This window comes from Gigantopelta aegis, chromosome 12, assembly GCF_016097555.1.
Source record: "Gigantopelta aegis isolate Gae_Host chromosome 12, Gae_host_genome, whole genome shotgun sequence".
NCBI lineage: Eukaryota > Metazoa > Mollusca > Gastropoda > Neomphalida > Peltospiridae > Gigantopelta > Gigantopelta aegis.
In genome coordinates this window covers 48156938-48176815 of record NC_054710.1, presented here as the reverse complement: position 1 = coordinate 48176815, position 19878 = coordinate 48156938, and the positions used below count along the sequence as shown (strand labels likewise).

The 19878-nt window shown below is 41.3% G+C and overlaps 1 protein-coding gene across 2 annotated transcripts in view; it reads left to right on the top strand.

Moving 5' to 3' along the window:
• Positions 1–19878, top strand: part of LOC121386272 (CWF19-like protein 2) — a 48241-nt gene that overhangs the window by 1383 nt on the left and 26980 nt on the right. For both annotated transcript variants that reach the window (XM_041517115.1, XM_041517116.1), the window contains exons 2-8: positions 4322–4432; positions 4908–5006; positions 5737–5850; positions 8645–8758; positions 15209–15421; positions 15791–16532; positions 17344–17516. In XM_041517115.1, coding sequence (XP_041373049.1) covers positions 4322–4432; positions 4908–5006; positions 5737–5850; positions 8645–8758; positions 15209–15421; positions 15791–16532; positions 17344–17516 — 1566 coding nt within the window. The remainder of the gene's footprint in view (positions 1–4321; positions 4433–4907; positions 5007–5736; positions 5851–8644; positions 8759–15208; positions 15422–15790; positions 16533–17343; positions 17517–19878) is intronic.

Genomic DNA, 19878 nt, shown 5'->3' with positions numbered 1-19878 from the left:
ATAAAAGATCCCTTGCTGCTAATCGGAAGAGTAGCCCATGTAATGGCGACAGCGGGTTTCCTCTCAGAATCTGTGTGGTCCTTAACCATATGTCTGACGCCATATAACCGTAAATAAAATGTGTTGAGTGCGTCGTTAAATAAAACATTTCTTTCTTTCTTTTTTTCACGTTAAACCAAATGGACACGATGGACACCAATCAAATAGTTCACGAACATTAGGAAGAATGTTCGTTGGCTGAACTGAGGACAGATCTCGGCACGAATATACGTCACATTTCAGAGTCAGCTGACACCCACGTGTCAAGAGACATAGTTGCGGACATTAAACAATACGATTACACAACATTAAATCTTGATGTAAATTTGTAGAAAAACAATAGTTGTCCACATCAATGAATACCTAACTGCAGTTTCGGTTATTTCTTTGTCTTTGTTAATTTCGTACTCATGGTCGAGAGCACGCATGCAGGTCGCGATCGCGGGGAAAATTAACATGCAGTATTTATACAAATAGCAGTTAAACGTACACTGAATAAAATTAGTTTACAATAATCATATTTGTTAGATCTATATAGATTTGTAAGACTGTGAGGTGCAATTTAATAAGTTAGCTGGATTTTATAAAGACCATAAATTTTAATTTTATTAATTTTTAATTTTAAAAAAATATATAAATGGAATATGCTGTGAAGTTAGCATTCTTAGCCTAGGTACTTTACAAGCAGAAATCACAAGCATTTAACACAACGCTGAAATCAACAGCAACAACATGGCACAAATTATGAAATTGGTGGGGGTTGGGAATTGATGGGTTTCTTAAAAAAATGTCAAAAAAAAGAAGAAGCAATTCAAACTAACATAAAGATACATGTAACTATTTCAAGAAATAATGAGCTCTTTATTTAAAAAAAAGCTCTAAAATTTTTATTTGGGGAAAAAAAGGAAGAAAGAAAAAACAACACCCTTTATAAACATTCACCCACCCCCATATTTCTGTATGTTTGTTAATTTAATGTCATAGGCCTTAGAAGTAGGTGTGGGTGTATGGGGTACTGTCTTCCAACTCTGAAGATAATGCATCACCCACCCCCGACACACACACACACACACTTAAAAATCAAAGTAATATATTAACTGCCCCTACCCCCATTGCTGTCTTTGATTTTGATCAGGTAATATGGTTTTGTTATTCTGATTTATTCCAATTTGTACACAATTAGCTGAAAAAGATGCAGTTTTCATATTCATATATAAATACTCTATACAGTACTAGGTAAAACAATTTTTGCTAAAGCATTTTCAATATATATGGCTAATAAAAATTCAATTTGGCTAATATTTTGGCTACAGGTATTTTTGATCCAGGTATTTTTGATCCAGGGTGAGCCCTGGAAAGAGTGCGATGTTTGTAACTGCGTTCAGGCGCATGCGTTTGCAAAGAGTCGTACAGCGCATGAGCGGTTCGTCATTTTCCATTTTTAAGGCCACTACATGTATATGAAAAAATATATGTTTCTTAATTATACACAGTTGACGAACACTTTGTTTAATTTTTTTTTTAAATCAGAAATTCAATTTCTCAAGCGTTCTTGTCCGGGCCACATTATACCAACACCCATCGCTAACACTTGTTGTCAATACTGATAGGCATTACGTTCATACCAGTGAATAGTTTGTAAAATATAATTTTTTAATGAATTGATTCTTAATTAACACAATTTGTACACTCAAAATTATTTATCATTGTTATGAATGGATTATGAATACTATTCACTACAATAGAAGCACAAAAATGTAGCATACCTTTTGCAGATTGAATATAACAGTTGAAAACAAATTCTAACAACAGGGTGTATACTACCAAATCAAATCCCATAGATGACAATAGTAACATATGTGGCTAAAACTCCTACCTGCAACGTATCAACCGACATAAACGCCACGGATATAAATACTACCACCCCTTACACTTAAAGTGAATCAGAAAAAAATGGGGGTCAAGCTGCTCGTTTCTGAGATAACGGGTAGCGTCTATGACTACCCTAGTTTCGCACAAAATTCAAGTACTTTTTTTTACAGGTACCCCATACATGTTTCAAACACAAGGCTACTTGACACATTGGTACAACATGAAATAAAATTGCTAATTTTTTTTACCCAGATGAAACTATTATTTTTTACAACCAACACACTCACACTTATAACCAAACACAGGACTTGTGGTGTTCACTTCTCTATCAAAAGTTGGTTGCACCTCGAACTTTGACCCAGCCGGAAGTTATTTGGTTTAGTACTACCAACAGGGGTGTTAAAAATCATAAAAATTAAATGCTTTGGCCTTGTTGATCTGACACATGTGAGGTTATGTGACACGCACCGAATGTGAATTCATCTTCCTCCATTTTAAGTCAATTTCTACGAATCATGTGAGATATAGGTAATTTTAAGGAATAAACAAAAACGACTTAGTAAAATTAATGGCTTTAGGGGTTTGTAAAGTTTTGTATTTAGATACTTACTTGTTTAAACTTTATTGTTAATGTAAATATTCTAGAACTGTGAAGAAAAGCCTCACAAATGAATGACAAGCAGACAACAACAAATCAGATTTTAAGTGCACGAATCGTGTATGAAAAAACAAAGTGAATGGAGTTGGGAGCATAAGTTGCCATAACACAGTTAGGGATGTTGACAATATATCATATGTCAGAATAACCAAATCAAAAGCAAATGTTTGACATCCAATAGCTGATGATTAATATCAATGTGTTCTAGTGGTGTCGTTAAACAAAACAAACTTTCATTTGTTTTTATAGTCCTTCCCACATTGGACTGTTACAGGGAATGCCTTTTTTCACACTATGAAATTTACTACAAGTTATTTATTTCTGATCCCATTGATTGCTAAATTTTACACAAAAAATACTATTTATTTGTTATTTCCAAAACACATTTACTTTTCTTCTTAAGTTAAACCAAACTGAAATTATTTACAATTTTTTTTATTTTTGCAGAATGGGACAAACTATAGGTGATTTATGATCTTCAATATGAACGTTGATTTTATATTTGATTCTGTAGCTAATTTAACAGGTATACATTTCCATAGGAAAGACAGCCATATGCCATATACCTACTCTATTTGATATTAGATATAAATTTGTAGTTCTAATACTGCCCACCCCAAAAAACTGTAGTTTGTTTTATTTAATGACGCCATTAGAGCACATTGATTTTTTATCTTATCATCAGCTATTGGATGTCAAGCATATGGTAATTTTGACACTGTTTTTTAGAGGAAACACGCTGTCACCACATAGGCTACTCTTTTACAACAGGCAGCAATGGTTCTTTTATTTGCACTTCCCACAGGCAGGATAGCACAAACCATGGCCTTTGTTGAACCAGTTATGGATCACTGGTCAGTGCAAGTGGTTTACACCTACCCATGGCATTGAGCCTTGTGGAGCACTCACTCAGGGTTTGGAGTCAGTATCTGGATTAAAAATCCCATGCCTCAACTGGGATCGGAACCCAGTACCTACCAGCCTGTAGACTGATGACCTAACCATGACGCCACCGAGGCCAGTTACTGCCCAACCAGTGCAACACGACTGATTTATTAATTTAAGGGCAGAGCTGCTCTTGATGAGCAAAAAAATTTGCCACATTATTGATTAAACTTAAAAAATTGTAAGAACCTAGTTCTTTTGTGACAAAATATTGATTATTACATTATTTCATCAAATTAAAATAAAATTCCCAATTGTTTCTAAAATTTGTAATTGGTGAATTTGGCAATAGCTCTTTGTCCTGGCTAGTCAGTGTTTCTGCCAGAATGAAATATTTGGGTATGGCGCTGTTGAATTGAATGCAACCACAGTCAACTGTGGGAATGCGCAAAAAAATGGGTTAAGAAAATCATACAGTAATGATACGGGTACTTAATTTTGTTAACAGGTTAACTTGAAAACCCCCCCAAATCTGCCAAAAAATGTGGGTATGGCGGCATACCCGTTTTACCCTCTAGCAGAAACCCTGCTAGTGGATGTTTGGTCTGGTGTAGTCACTAAGTGGAAATACTATAATGCATAGGGCACTAGCCATAGCTCCTGTGAGGGCTAGCGGCATTCTTAAAAAACAAATCATGTGTAAACATGTTAAACTAACTTTAACTCTTTCACTGTTAACCCAGTGTTAAAATAACAAATGCTAGATGCTAAGTAACGATAGTGAACAGAGGTGTTAATAAACAAATGTTGTTTTTCTTCAGATCCTGGCAACACTTTCTTCACTTTGTATTTTCTGGGTTTTTTTAGGCTAAAACGAAATATGAACAGACAGAAAGGCGAGCGCAAGAAGCTAAACTTCGCGGAGAGGACACCTGGATGTTGTCATCGGTGGACAAAAGAATCCAGTCAGAAGAACAGGTGTGCATTAAATAACTTTGCTTAGGCCTAAAAAAAATCAGTGTATTTTGGGAACCCAACCTTACATGTACAGGTAAATGATCTAGAAAAAAAAAGGCAGACAATAATTTTTTTCTTCAATGAATAAATTAAATGAATTATATTAAAATCTTGTTTTATTTATTAATATGTTAGTTTAAAGAGTATATGTACGTAATATTTTATCTCAACCTGAAGAGGTGAATGTAATGAAAAAAATAGCATTAATGTGGAGGAGAAAAAGCTGATCTATCATAATATTTTTCAGAACATTGTTACATGTACCTTGTTGATGTGATTATGTTACATGTAGCTTGTTGATGTGATTATGTTACATGTAGCTTGTTGATGTGATTATGTTACATGTAGCTTGTTGATGTGATTATGTTACATGTACCTTGTTGATGTGATTATGTTACATGTACCTTGTTGATGTGATTATTTCTCACTAACACAGGAACACAAGAAGACAAAAGAGCGGCACAAGAAAGAGAAGAAAAGGAAGAAAAAACACAAAAAACACAAGAAGCAAGCTTCATCCAGCGACGGTGATTCTGTGAGTAACACTGGCTGTTGTCAGGTGGGGTAGTGAAGGAAGTTACTAATTATAGTATTTCGCTTATATATGCTTTTTTCGCTTGCTGGATTTTGGTTTTTATGCAAATAAAGCCAAATAAAAAAAAAAATTCTGTAGAGGTGATTGAAATACGTACATGCATGTATGAAAGTATTTAATGTGTAACCGGCCATTAGCTTCCAGGACTATACTTACATGTAACAAGTAGGCTGCAGTAGAGAGCAGTTGTATCCCCCTCCAATATGAGAGAGTGCTCTTTGTACATTAAAAGAAACCTGTTCTCTCTAGCTGGAGAAAATACTATATTGCAATGCCATGATTCTTTTGTAATTTGCCCCTACCCCTGTGCTATCCCCGTCACTTTAGACTACTGGTCCTGCCTGTTTTTTGTCACATTGATAATATCTGAAACAACTTGAAGGAACTTACTTGGACATGTACTCTTAATACCTAAAAGACAACATGGGTAAAACATGAATGATATGGGCCAAATTTGCAAAGCCTGTTTTTCTTTAATCACAGGTGGTTTAAAGATGTAAGACAAAAACAGGCTTTCTAAATTTGGCTGTATGTGTTTTACTCTAGCTGTTTATTTATTTAGACAGCAAAAAAAACCCCAAAACAATTGTAACAAATACTGAAGAGAAAGTTTGCTGAAATTTGTTTCTTGTTTTTATGTCAGATTTGAGTTTAAAAATACTATTTTTAGGACTCAGCTAAAGAACCGCAGTGGGTAGAAAAGAGTTCAGCTTTGTGTAATTCATCAGGGACAGATCACCAATCTGAGACTGCTAGTAAACCAACCATAGGACCAACCCTACAGGTAACACCAATCTGAGACTGCTAGTAAACCAACCATAGGACCAACCCTACAGGTAACACCAATACTAGACTGCTAGTAAACCAGCCATAGGACCAACCTTACAGGTAACACCAATACTAGACTGCTAGTAAACCAGCCATAGGACCAACCCTACAGGTAACACCAATACTAGACTGCTAGTAAACCAGTCATAGGACCAACCCTACCGGTAACACCAATACTAGACTGCTAGTAAACCAGTCATAGGACCAACCCTACAGGTAACACCAATACTAGACTGCTAGTAAACCAGTCATAGGACCAACCTTACAGGTAACACCAATACTAGACTACAGGTAACACCAATACTAGACTGCTAGTAAACCAGCCATAGGACCAACCCTACAGGTAACACCAATACTAGACTGCTAGTAAACCAGTCATAGGACCAACCTTACAGGTAACACCAATACTAGACTGCTAGTAAACCAGCCTTAGGACCAATCCTACAAGTAACACCAATACTAGACTGCTAGTAAACCAGTCATAGGACCAACCCTACAGGTAACACCAATACTAGACTGCTAGTAAACCAGTCATAGGACCAACCTTACAGGTAACACCAATACTAGACTGCTAGTAAAACAGCCATAGGACCAACCTTACAGGTAACACCAATACTAGACTGCTAGTAAACCAGTCATAGGACCAACCCTACAGGTAACACCAATACTAGACTGCTAGTAAACCAGTCATAGGACCAACCTTACAGGTAACACCAATACTAGACTACAGGTAACACCAATACTAGACTGCTAGTAAACCAGTCATAGGACCAACCCTACACGTAACACCAATACTAGACCGCTAGTAAAACAGCCATAGGACCAACCTTACAGGTAACACCAATACTAGACCACTAGTAAACCAGTCATAAGACCAACCTTACAGGTAACACCAATACTAGACCGCTAGTAAACCAGTGATAGGACTAACCATACAAGTAACACCAATACTAGACCGCTAGTAAACCAGTCATAGGACCAACCTTACAGGTAACACCAATACTAGACTACAGGTAACACCAATACTAGACTGCTAGTAAAACAGCCATAGGACCAACCCTACAGGTAACACTAATACTAGACTGCTAGTAAACCAGTCATAGGACCAACCCTACAGGTAACACCAATACTAGACCGCTAGTAAACCAGTCATAGGACCAACCCTACACGTAACACCAATACTAGACCGCTAGTAAACCAGTCATAGGACCAACCTTACAGGTAACACCAATACTAGACTGGGTCTGTGGATGATGGACACAACCAGAAATGTATTCCCAATAACAAATGAAAAATGTTATCCCTACTTTTACTTTCATGTAAGTGCCACAGCCTCGAAACATCTATATTGAACATTCCAAGCTTTATTAGCAATTTAGAATGACTTCTTATTATTCATACACTACAAAACAAATGGGGGAAATTGCACAAACTTCATCGTTATTTAAGCAAGTTACATGTAGCTGATGATCCAATTTTAATGCAGACATTTTCATAATTATTATAAAATTGAAATAACCTTTATTGGAAATGAAACATACATTTTATCATCTTTCGATATTTGACTACAACTTAGCAAAACATTTCTGTCCTTTTTAACTCTATTATAAAGTTAACCTTAAAGAAAGGCTTCTTGCAAATAAAGAAAATACATGATACAAGTTGAAGTTTGTCATTTAAAACATGAAATATATAGATTATTCCTGAGTTTGTTGCATTGTAAGATGTTTCCGACTAATAAAATATTTCTACGATTAAACTTGCATATTAAATATATTTTCTTGTTTAGAATATCAGTGTCTGTATATTCAATGTGCTTCTGGTCGTCTTAATATTTGTAAGAAGCCCAAACTGGATTTTGTCTTTAAATAATTTTGTATGTACGAAAAAATAAAAGTTTAGGAAATAAAATGAAATTTAACCTAGTACAAATATTATTACGATCAGAAACACGTTTAATATGAAGCCACTAATATTTTATGCAGAAAAATATATCTGATATGTAATTACAGTCGTCAAAAAGTATCTGTTAGTCGATAACATCTTAAAAATTGCCGCAAATCCAGGAATGTCCCTTTAATAAATGATATTTAAGGATTGTCTGTTATTTCTTTGACATTCATCAGGGTATGGAAAAAAAATCATCCGCAAACTGTGTGAATTGGCGAAACCATTCTCACATAGGTTTGCGGATGATTTGTTTCGTTCATACCCAGATGAACGTAAAAGAAATAACAGACAATACTTATAATTAAATTTGAATCATACTTATTAATAAATAATAACACCTGAAGTTCACACTCTATGTTAAATTATTTTTGGTCCCTAAACAATAACGGTGAATAAGACAAGTTAATTGCCCATATAAAATGACGCCATCAGATATGGCATTCCTTGACAACATAATGTTTACGTTCATCGAGAAATGAACAAACTCACGTGGCTACGTTTTGACCAATGTGATGATGTTATGTTGTAATGAAGGTAATGGAAATCTAATTATTTATTCATGTCAGGCCCTTTGTTGTTCACCACTATCAACACAATATCAGTTGAATCTAATTATTTATTCATGTCAGGCCCTTTGTTGTTCATCACTATCAACACAATATCAGTTTAATCTAAGAGATAGGAATTTCTGTCTGACAACAAACTTGAAAAACACAACTTACAAGTCATTGATGATGATGAAATTCCCACTGGTTCCCACCTCCAGTATTAGTAATAAGAACGTGTTTTGTTTGTTTCAGAGAGAAAGTTGGATGGAGTGTCCTCTCGATGTTTTGCCAACGATCTGCAAGAAAGAAATAAGAGAGAAAAAGAAGAAGGAAGACGAGATGGAGAAAAAAGCTGCAGCAGAAAAAGTAATACTTATCATCTATCCATCCTCTTGTCAGAAGGAAGGAAGGAAATGTTTTATTTAACGACACACTCAACACATTTTATTTACGGTTATATGGCGTCGGAAATATGGTTAACGACCACACAGATATTGAGAAAAAAAACCCCACTGTTGCCACTTCATGGGCTACTTTTTTCAATTGGCAACAAGGGATCTTTTAAATGCACCATCCCACAGACAGGGTAGCACATACCACGGCCTTTGTTACACCAGTCGTGGTGCACTGGCTGGAGCGAGAAATAGCCCAATGGGCCCACCGACGGGAATCGATCCCAAACCGACCACGCATCAAGCGATTACCACTGAGCTAGGTCTCGTCCATCCTGTTGTCGGGGGCTGGATCTAGCTGAATCGGTAGAACGTTGGCCCATGGTGCTTTGGTCAGAGGATCGAATTCTGTCAGTGGACCTATTCACTGATTGGAATTTTCACATCCTAACTAGTGTCCCACAACTGGTATATCAAAGGCTTTGGTATGTGCTGTCTTGTAGGCTTCCTGAAAGAAAGGAATGTGACAGTGTGTAATAAAAACAGACCGACTGTAAGTTCCCCTACTAGGTGCTTACGGGTTTGGACTGGACACTGCAGTTCAAGTGCTTTGACAAATTTTAAACAGACTTTCTCTTAGTACTTTTTATCATCTATCTGAAAAGTATAAAATGTATGTATACATTAAACAGACATTCCTGAGTTTGCTGCAATTTTAAAGATGTTATCGATTAACAGAGACTTTTTAGTGATTGTAATAACATATCAAATATATTTGTCTACATAAAATATTAGTGACTGTATATTAAACGTGTTTCTGATCATTCTAATATTTGTACTAGGTTAAATTTCATTTTATTTCCTGAAATAAAAAATTTCATACGTACAACATTATTTTAAGACAGTTTGGGCTTCTTACAAATATTAAGATGACCAGAAGCACATTGAATATACAGACACTGATATTCTAAAAACAAGAAAATATATTTAATACATAAGTTTAATTGTAGAAATATTCTATAAGCCGGAAACATCTTATAATGCAACAAACTCAGGAATGTTTCTTTAATTTCCAAGATTTTAGTCTATGTAATTTTACCCTTCATTCTCTTTGTGGTAGAAACCCTTTCAGTGGAAACATGCATGTAAAAGATCATACACATCAAACTTTAAACTGTTGTCCTGGCTTGGTGCTTATCAAATGTTTACAGTCTGAGACTTTAATGTCATGACTCTGTGGGATGATCCAGGAGAGCGTGACGTAGTTCACTGGTACAGCGCTCGCCTGTTGCGCAATGTCATGACTCTGTGGGATGATCCAGGAGCGTGGCGTAGTTCACTGGTACAGCGCTCGACTGATGCGCAATGTCATGACTCTGTGGGATGATCCAGGAGCGTGGCGTACTTCACTGGTACAGCGCTCGCCTGATGCGCAATGTCATGACTCTGTGGGATGATCCAGGAGAGCGTGACATAGTTCACTGGTACAGCGCTCGCCTGATGCGCAATGTCATGACTCTGTGGGATGATCCAGGAGAGCGTGACATAGTTCACTGGTACAGCGCTCGCCTGATGCGCAATGTCATGACTCTGTGGGATGATCCAGGAGCGTGGCGTAGTTCACTGGTACAGCGCTCGCCTGATGCGCAATGTCATGACTCTGTGGGATGATCCAGGAGCAGGTTCACTGGTACAGCACTCGCCTGATGCGCAATGTCATGACTGTGGGATGACAGCGCTCGCCTGGTACAGCACTGCCTGATGCGCAATGTCATGACTCTGTGGGATGATCCAGGAGAGCGTGATGCGCAATGTCAGTTGTGGGATGATCACTGGTACAGCAGCTCGCCTGATGCGCAATGTCATGACTCTGTGGGATGATCCAGGAGCGTGGCGTAGTTCACTGGTACAGCACTCGCCTGATGCGCAATGTCATGACTCTGTGGGATGATCATAGAGCGTGGCGTAGTTCACTGGTACAGCACTCGCCTGATGCGCAATGTCATGACTCTGTGGGATGATCCAGGAGCGTGGCGTAGTTCACTGGTACAGCACTCGCCTGATGCGCAATGTCATGACTCTGTGGGATGATCCAGGAGCGTGGCGTAGTTCACTGGTACAGCACTCGCCTGATGCGCAATGTCATGACTCTGTGGGATGATCATAGAGCGTGGCGTAGTTCACTGGTACAGCACTCGCCTGATGCGCAATGTCATGACTCTGTGGGATGATCCAGGAGCGTGGCGTAGTTCACTGGTACAGCACTCGCCTGATGCGCAATGTCATGACTCTGTGGGATGATCATAAAGCGTGACGTAGTTCACTGGTACAGCACTCGCCTGATGCGCAATGTCATGACTCTGTGGGATGATCCAGGAGAGTGTGACATAGTTCACTGGTACAGCGATCGCCTGATGCGCAATTTCATGACTCTGTGGGATGATCCAGGAGCGTGACGTAGTTCACTGGTACAGCACTCGCCTGATGCGCAATGTCATGACTCTGTGGGATGATCATAGAGCGTGGCATAGTTCACTGGTACAGCGCTCGCCTGATGCGCAATGTCATGACTCTGTGGGATGATCCAGGAGCGTGGCGTAGTTCACTGGTACAGCGCTCGCCTGATGCGCAATGTCATGACTCTGTGGGATGATCCAGGAGCGTGACGTAGTTCACTGGTACAGCGCTCGCCTGATGCGCAATGTCATGACTCTGTGGGATGATCCAGGAGCGTGACGTAGTTCACTGGTACAGCACTCGCCTGATGCGCAATGTCATGACTCTGTGGGATGATCCAGGAGAGTTCACTGCACTGACGTGACGCAATGTCATGACTCTGTGGGATGATCCAGGAGAGTGTGACATAGTTCACTGGTACAGCGCTCGCCTGATGCGCAATGTCATGACTCTGTGGGATGATCCAGGAGCGTGGCGTAGTTCACTGGTACAGCACTCGCCTGATGCGCAATGTCATGACTCTGTGGGATGATCATAGAGCGTGACGTAGTTCACTGGTACAGCACTCGCCTGATGCGCAATGTCATGACTCTGTGGGATGATCCAGGAGCGTGGCGTAGTTCACTGGTACAGCACTCGCCTGATGCGCAATGTCATGACTCTGTGGGATGATCATAGAGCGTGACGTAGTTCACTGGTACAGCACTCGCCTGATGCGCAATGTCATGACTCTGTGGGATGATCCAGGAGCGTGACGTAGTTCACTGGTACAGCACTCGCCTGATGCGCAATGTCATGACTCTGTGGGATGATCTGGTAGTTCACTGGTACAGCATCGCCTGATGCGCAATGTCATGACTCTGTGGGATGATCCAGGAGCGTGACGTAGTTCACTGGTACAGCACTCGCCTGATGCGCAATGTCATGACTCTGTGGGATGATCATAGAGCGTGGCGTAGTTCACTGGTACAGCACTCGCCTGATGCGCAATGTCATGACTCTGTGGGATGATCCAGCGTGAGAATGTCATGACATGATCTGGAGCACTCGCCTGATGCGCAATGTCATGACTCTGTGGGATGATCACGTGGTAGTTCACTGGTACAGCACTCGCCTGATGCGCAATGTCATGACTCTGTGGGATGATCCAGGAGCGTGGCGTAGTTCACTGGTACAGCACTCGCCTGATGCGCAATGTCATGACTCTGTGGGATGATCCAGGAGCGTGATGTAGTTCACTGGTACAGCACTCGCCTGATGCGCAATGTCATGACTCTGTGGGATGATCCAGGAGCGTGACGTAGTTCACTGGTACAGCACTCGCCTGATGCGCAATGTCATGACTCTGTGGGATGATCCAGGAGAGTGTGACATAGTTCACTGGTACAGCGATCGCCTGATGCGCAATTTCATGACTCTGTGGGATGATCCAGGAGCGTGATGTAGCTCACTGGTACAGCGCTCGCCTGATGCGCAATGTCATGACTCTGTGGGATGATCATAGAGTGTGACATAGTTCACTGGTACAGCACTCGCCTGATGCGCAATGTCATGACTCTGTGGGATGATCATAGAGCGTGACGTAGTTCACTGGTACAGCACTCGCCTGATGCGCAATGTCATGACTCTGTGGGATGATCATAGAGCGTGACATAGTTCACTGGTACAGCACTCGCCTGATGCGCAATGTCATGACTCTGTGGGATGATCATAGAGCGTGACGTAGTTCACTGGTACAGCACTCGCCTGATGCGCAATGTCATGACTCTGTGGGATGATCATAGAGCGTGACGTAGTTCACTGGTACAGCACTCGCCTGATGCGCAATGTCATATGACTGTGGGATGATCATAGAACATGACGTAGTTCACTGGTACAGCACTCGCCTGATGCGCAATGTCATGACTCTGTGGGATGATCCAGGAGCGTGACGTAGTTCACTGGTACAGCACTCGCCTGATGCGCAATGTCATGACTCTGTGGGATGATCATAGAGCGTGACGTAGTTCACTGGTACAGCACTCGCCTGATGCGCAATGTCATGACTCTGTGGGATGATCCAGGAGCGTGACGTAGTTCACTGGTACAGCGCTCGCCTGATGCGCAATGTCATGACTCTGTGGGATGATCACTGGTACAGCACTCGCCTGATGCGCAATGTCATGACTCTGTATGATCATCACTGGTACAGCACTCGCCTGATGCGCAATGTCATGACTCTGTGGGATGATCCAGGAGAGCGTGACGTAGTTCACTGGTACAGCGCTCGGCTGATGCGCAATGTCATGACTCTGTGGGATGATCATAGAGCGTGACGTAGTTCACTGGTACAGCACTCGCCTGATGCGCAATGTCATGACTCTGTGGGATGATCATAGAGCGTGACGACTGGTACAGCACTCGCCTGACGTAGTTCACTGGTACAGCACTCGACTCTGTGGGATGATCTGATGCACTGGTACAATGTCATGACTCTGTGGGATGATCCAGGAGAGCGTGACGTAGTTCACTGGTACAGCACTCGCCTGATGCGCAATGTCATGACTCTGTGGGATGATCCAGGAGAGCGTGACGTAGTTCACTGGTACAGCACTCGGCTGATGCGCAATGTGATCCAGGAGAGCGTGACGTAGTTCACTGGTATGCGCAATGTCATGTCTCTGTGGGATGATCCAGGAGCGTGACATAGTTCACTGGTACAGCACTCGCCTGATGCGCAATGTCATGACTCTGTGGGATGATCCAGGAGAGCGTGGCATAGTTCACTGGTACAGCACTCGGCTGATGCGCAATGTCATGACTCTGTGGGATGATCCAGGAGAGCGTGACGTAGTTCACTGGTACAGCACTCGGCTGATGCGCAATGTCATGACTCTGTGGGATGATCCAGGAGCGTGACGTAGTTCACTGGTACAGCACTCGCCTGATGCGCAATGTCATGACTCTGTGGGATGATCCAGGAGCGTGGCGTAGTTCACTGGTACAGCACTCGCCTGATGCGCAATGTCATGACTCTGTGGGATGATCCAGGAGCGTGGCGTAGTTCACTGGTATAGCACTTGCCTGATGCGCAATGTCATGACTTTGTGGGATGATCCAGGAGCGTGGCGTAGCTCACTGGTACAGCACTCGCCTGATGCGCAATCGATCTAGGATCGATTCCCATCGGTGGGCCCAATCGACTATTTCTTGTTCCAGCCAGTGCTCCACAACTGGTGTAACAAAGGCCATGGTATGTACTATCCTGTCTCTGGGATGGTGGATATAAATATCCCTTGCTGCTAATGAAAAAGAGTAGCCCATTAAGTGGCGACAGCAGCTTTCCTCTCTCAATATCTGTGTGGTCTTTAACTATATGTCCAACGCCATATAATTGTAAATAAAATGTGTTGAGTGCATCGTTAAATAAACCATTTCCTTCCTTCCTGTGAGATGATCCATATAAAAGATCCCTTGCTGCTAATCAGAAAAAGAGTAGCCCATTGAGTGACAGCAGTAAGTTTCCTCTAATAATCTTTGAGGTTCTTAACCATATATTCGATGCCATATAACCATAATTAAAATCTGTTCAATGCATAGTTAAATCAAACATTTTTTTTTTATTGTCATGACAATGTTATACAAATTGCATACATGTGATGTTATTAAAGAAGTCTAGACTGTAAGGTTTTATAGGCATGGGCCTGACATACCCACAGAGGATGATCAATTCTGTGATCTATCGGACCTCAGACGAGCACTCTGCCACTGAGCGGTGTCTGTTCCAGCCACTCCAAAAGTTGATTTGACAAAATAAGAACTTGCTATTATTAAGTCTAACAATACATTTGCAGTAACCTAACCAGAATTTTGTTTTCAGTGGCTAAAATTCTGTGAAAATATGACTATTTTAGGAAGCAAGAAGTCAATTCTCCTACTTTTTCAGTTCTAGATTAGAGCCTGAATATTTCGGGTTTTTTTTACACAGATTGGCCAACATACAAGGGAACTAAATCCATACTGGAAGGATGGTGGCACCGGTCTACCAGAGGACAACGTTAAACCAGCCAAATCATCCATACATCTCGTCGGTGTCGGCGACAGTGGGTTGTCATGGTTACGTAAGCGGTACGAGCGGTGTAAACAGCAAGCAGATGATGAAGGGCGGAGTATGGAGGATGTGGCGGCCGAGAGATTTGGTGTGAGTGGTGTCACTTTTTGTTTTATTTTCTAAAGGTGAAAATAACAAGTTTGAGAAGAAAGTGCTGAGAAAAGCAAAGGTCATGCCAAAGGTCAAGGTCATATAGCAAGGAAAATATTATATATAAGTTGTAAGGAAGATGAAATTAAAAATATATGTTAGTGTGTATGAGAGCTACTTCTGGGTGAAGAGAAAATATTTTCCTACAAAAATCCTGTATCTACCGGGTTTTTTCTTCTTCTTTTTTTATGGTGGAGAGTACCTGGAAGTGATTAAAAAATATTAATAATGATAATCCATTTAAATATATCAAAGTATTGAAATTATGTGATAATGAGTAAACCACAAAAATTGTATTTAATTGTTCAGTCTTTGAAAAAACTTGAGAAGATGATTCACGAAGCTGAAAAAGCTGAAGAGAGATTGAGACGAAAGAGATACGATAAAACAGAAAAACGATCACATGATAATAATAAGAACCACTCCAGGTCGCAGTCTCCAGACGGAGAAAGGTCACGGTCAGATAGAGGTCAGTATAGGAGGTCAAGGTCACCTGTGGATCAGTCTCGAAGTGAAAAAAGTCATGAAAGGGAGAATTACGACAAGACTAGAGATCAAAGCATGAGAGCTCATGATAAAAAAAGGGAATTTCATAGAGATCAGTCTTCAAGTTTAAGGTCACATGTTGACCAGTCTCTCAGAAATGAAAACTATGACAGTACTAGAAATGAAAACAAGGGAGATAAGTACGAACGAAGACCGGAGAGTTCTAGAAGGAGACAGTTTATAAAACCTGACAGTTATTCGGATGAAACGTCAAGACATGGGAGGGACAATGAAAGACGGTTTGTGAGGCCGAAGGAATCAGAATCGGATCCTTCGAGACATTCTGAATCCTCACGGCGGAGGTTTATGAAGCCAGGTGATATGCCCGAGTCATCATCAAGGTCAAGGTCAGGTGGTGCTTCAAGCCGTGAAGAGCCAAGATGGAAACGACCAGGATTCAGAAAACCTTCAGATGATGTGAACGTCTCTAGTGGCGAGAATAACAAGTCGGAGAACAGAGATTTACGAGAAAGGGAGAGGTCACTTCATAGGTCGAGATCATGTAGTGAGTAAAATATTAAATTTACGTCAAAACAAATATGGTACAAGTCTTTGGAAAATTGTAGGTTTGAGTAATCCATTTATAGATGCACAGATTACGCATTTCATTTTACATGACCGGTTGCAAAGTGTATGATGTTCTAAATTTAATACGAAAAGGAAAAATTGGTGGTGCAAAACTAGTCTAGTGCAAGCACTGGTAAACAAAAGAGTGTTACTGTTCTTGCAATTTTAAGAGGTTGTTGCTTGCAGTTCTCATGTGGAGTCTTTGTACCCTGGTTTTATGTGCATTGTGACAAGTTTGAGAAACGTCTGTATTTGATATTTTCAAGGTAGGCTGTAGCCCAGTGGTAAAGCACTCACATGATGTGCGGTGAGTCTAGGATCACTCCATGTTAGTAAACCCACTGGGATATATCTCATTTCATCCAGTGGACCACCACTGGTATATCCAAGGTCTGCCCTTTCTGTGGGAAATTCCAAATAAAAGATCCTTGCTGCTGATTGAAATGTGTAACAGGTTTTCTCTAAGACTATGTTAGAATGATCAAAAGTTTGACATCCAACAGCCGATTATTATTTAATCAATGTGCTTTAGTGGTGTTGTTAAACAAAAGCAAACTTTAACTTCGTAGCAATTACTAGTATATATAAATATAAAGATCCATTGTTACTATAAAAAATGTAGCTGGCATCCTCTAAACACTATGTGTAAAAATTACCAAATGTTTTTCACTCAGTGTCTGATGATTAATTAATTAATGTGCTGTAGTGGTGTCGTTAAATAAAACAAACTTTTAACTTTTTTCGTAAAGACACTTCTCCCAGTCCGTCCAGCAGCAGCAGCAGCAGCAGTAGTGACGATGACGGTGTTGATGAAGATGAAGTAGAGACTGCTCCGACCCAACCACAGGTTGTGGTACTGTCCGAGAAGGAGATGAATGAACTAGGAGCCAAGATCATCCGAGCTGAGTTGATGGGAGATGAGGTAAGAATTAAATCATCTGAGCTGAGTTGATGGGAAACGAGGTAAGAAATAGTTTATCAGGAGCCAGGATCATCCAGGCTGAGTTGACGGGAGACAAGGTAAGAAATAGTTTATCAGGAGCCAGGATCATCCAGGCTGAGTTGACGGGAGACAAGGTAAGAAATAGTTTATCAGGAGCCAGGATCATCCAGGCTGAGTTGACGGGAGACAAGGTAAGAAATAGTTTATCAGGAACCAGGATCATCCAGGCTGAGTTGACGGGAGACAAGGTAAGAAATAGTTTATCAGGAGCCAGGATCATCCAGGCTGAGTTGACGGGAGACAAGGTAAGAAATAGTTTATCAGGAGCCAGGATCCTTCACTGCCAGGATCATCCAGGCTGAGTTGACAGGAGACAAGGTAAGAAATAGTTTATCAGGAACCAGGATCATCCAGGCTGAGTTGACGGGAGACAAGGTAAGAAATAGTTTATCAGGAGCCAGGATCATCCGAGCTGAGTTGATGGGAGACGAGGTCAGAAATAGTTTATCAGGAGCCAGGATCATCTGAGTTGATGGGAGATGAGGTGAGAAATAGTTTATCAGGAGCCAGAATCATCCGAGCTGAGTTGATGGGAGACGAGGTTAGAAATAGTTTGGCATTAATCCTACGAGATATTCCAAATTCCATAGCACCCAAACCATCCCCCAGCCTGCTACTGATCCCGGTCGGGCTGCTGGTGGTCCCTCCTTCCCCCCCCCACCCCCCCCCCACCCCCCCAACCTTTCCTGTCCTGGACGGAGGGGCATCAGGCCGACACCTGTGCCCATGACAGGCATGCACTAAAACATCTTGCTCAGAATGTGCACGTTAATTCTTATACCATACCAGACAGACAGACAAGACAAAACCCATAGTCCCCTCTGGTTGTACTGGTTTTATTACTATATGTGGGCCAGACAGACAGACAGACAAGACAAAACCCATAGTCCCCTCTGGTTGTACTGGTTGTATTACTATATGTGGGCCAGACAGACTATATGTGGGCCAGACAGACAGACAGACAAGACAAAACCCATAGTCCCCTCTGGTTGTACTGGTTGTATTACTATATGTGGGCCAGACAGACAGACAGACAAGACAAAACCCATAGTCCCCTCTGGTTGTACTGGTTTTATTACTATATGTGGGCCAGACAGACAGACAGACAAGACAAAACCCATAGTCCCCTCTGGTTGTACTGGTTTTATTACTATATGTGGGCCAGACAGACAGACAGACAAGACAAAACCCATAGTCCCCTCTGGTTGTACTGGTTTTATTACTATATGTGGGCCAGACCCAGACAGACTCTGGGTTGTACAGACAGACAAGACAAAACCCATAGTCCCCTCTGGTTGTACTGGTTTTATTACTATATGTGGGCCAGACAGACAGACAGACAAGACAAAACCCATAGTCCCCTCTGGTTGTACTGGTTTTATTACTATATGTGGGCCAGACAGACAGACAGACAAGACAAAACCCATAGTCCCCTCTGGTTGTACTGGTTTTATTACTATATGTGGGCCAGACAGACAGACAGACAAGACAAAACCCATAGTCCCCTCTGGTTGTACTGGTTTTATTACTATATGTGGGCCAGACAGACAGACAGACAAGACAAAACCCATAGTCCCCTCTGGTTGTACTGGTTTTATTACTATATGTGGGCCAGACAGACAGACAGACAAGACAAAACCCATAGTCCCCTCTGGTTGTACTGGTTGTATTACTATATGTGGGCCAGACAGACAGACAGACAGACAAGACAAAACCCATAGTCCCCTCTGGTTGTACTGGTTGTATTACTATATGTGGGCCAGACAGACAGACAGACAAGACAAAACCCATAGTCCCCTCTGGTTGTACTGGTTGTATTACTATATGTGGGCCAGACAGACAGACAGACAAGACAAAACCCATAGTCCCCTCTGGTTGTACTGGTTGTATTACTATATGTGGGCCAGACAGACAGACAGACAAGACAAAACCCATAGTCCCCTCTGGTTGTACTGGTTTTATTACTATATGTGGGCCAGACAGACAAGACAAAACCCAAAGTCCCCTCTGGTTGTACAACTATACCAGACAGACAGAGTCCCCTCTGGTTGTACTGGTTTTATTACTATATGTGGGCCAGACAGACAGACAGACAAGACAAAACCCATAGTCCCCTCTGGTTGTACTGGTTGTATTACTATATGTGGGCCAGACAGACAGACAGACAAGACAAAACCCATAGTCCCCTCTGGTTGTACTGGTTGTATTACTATATGTGGGCCAGACAGACAGACAGACAAGACAAAACCCATAGTCCCCTCTGGTTGTACTGGTTTTATTA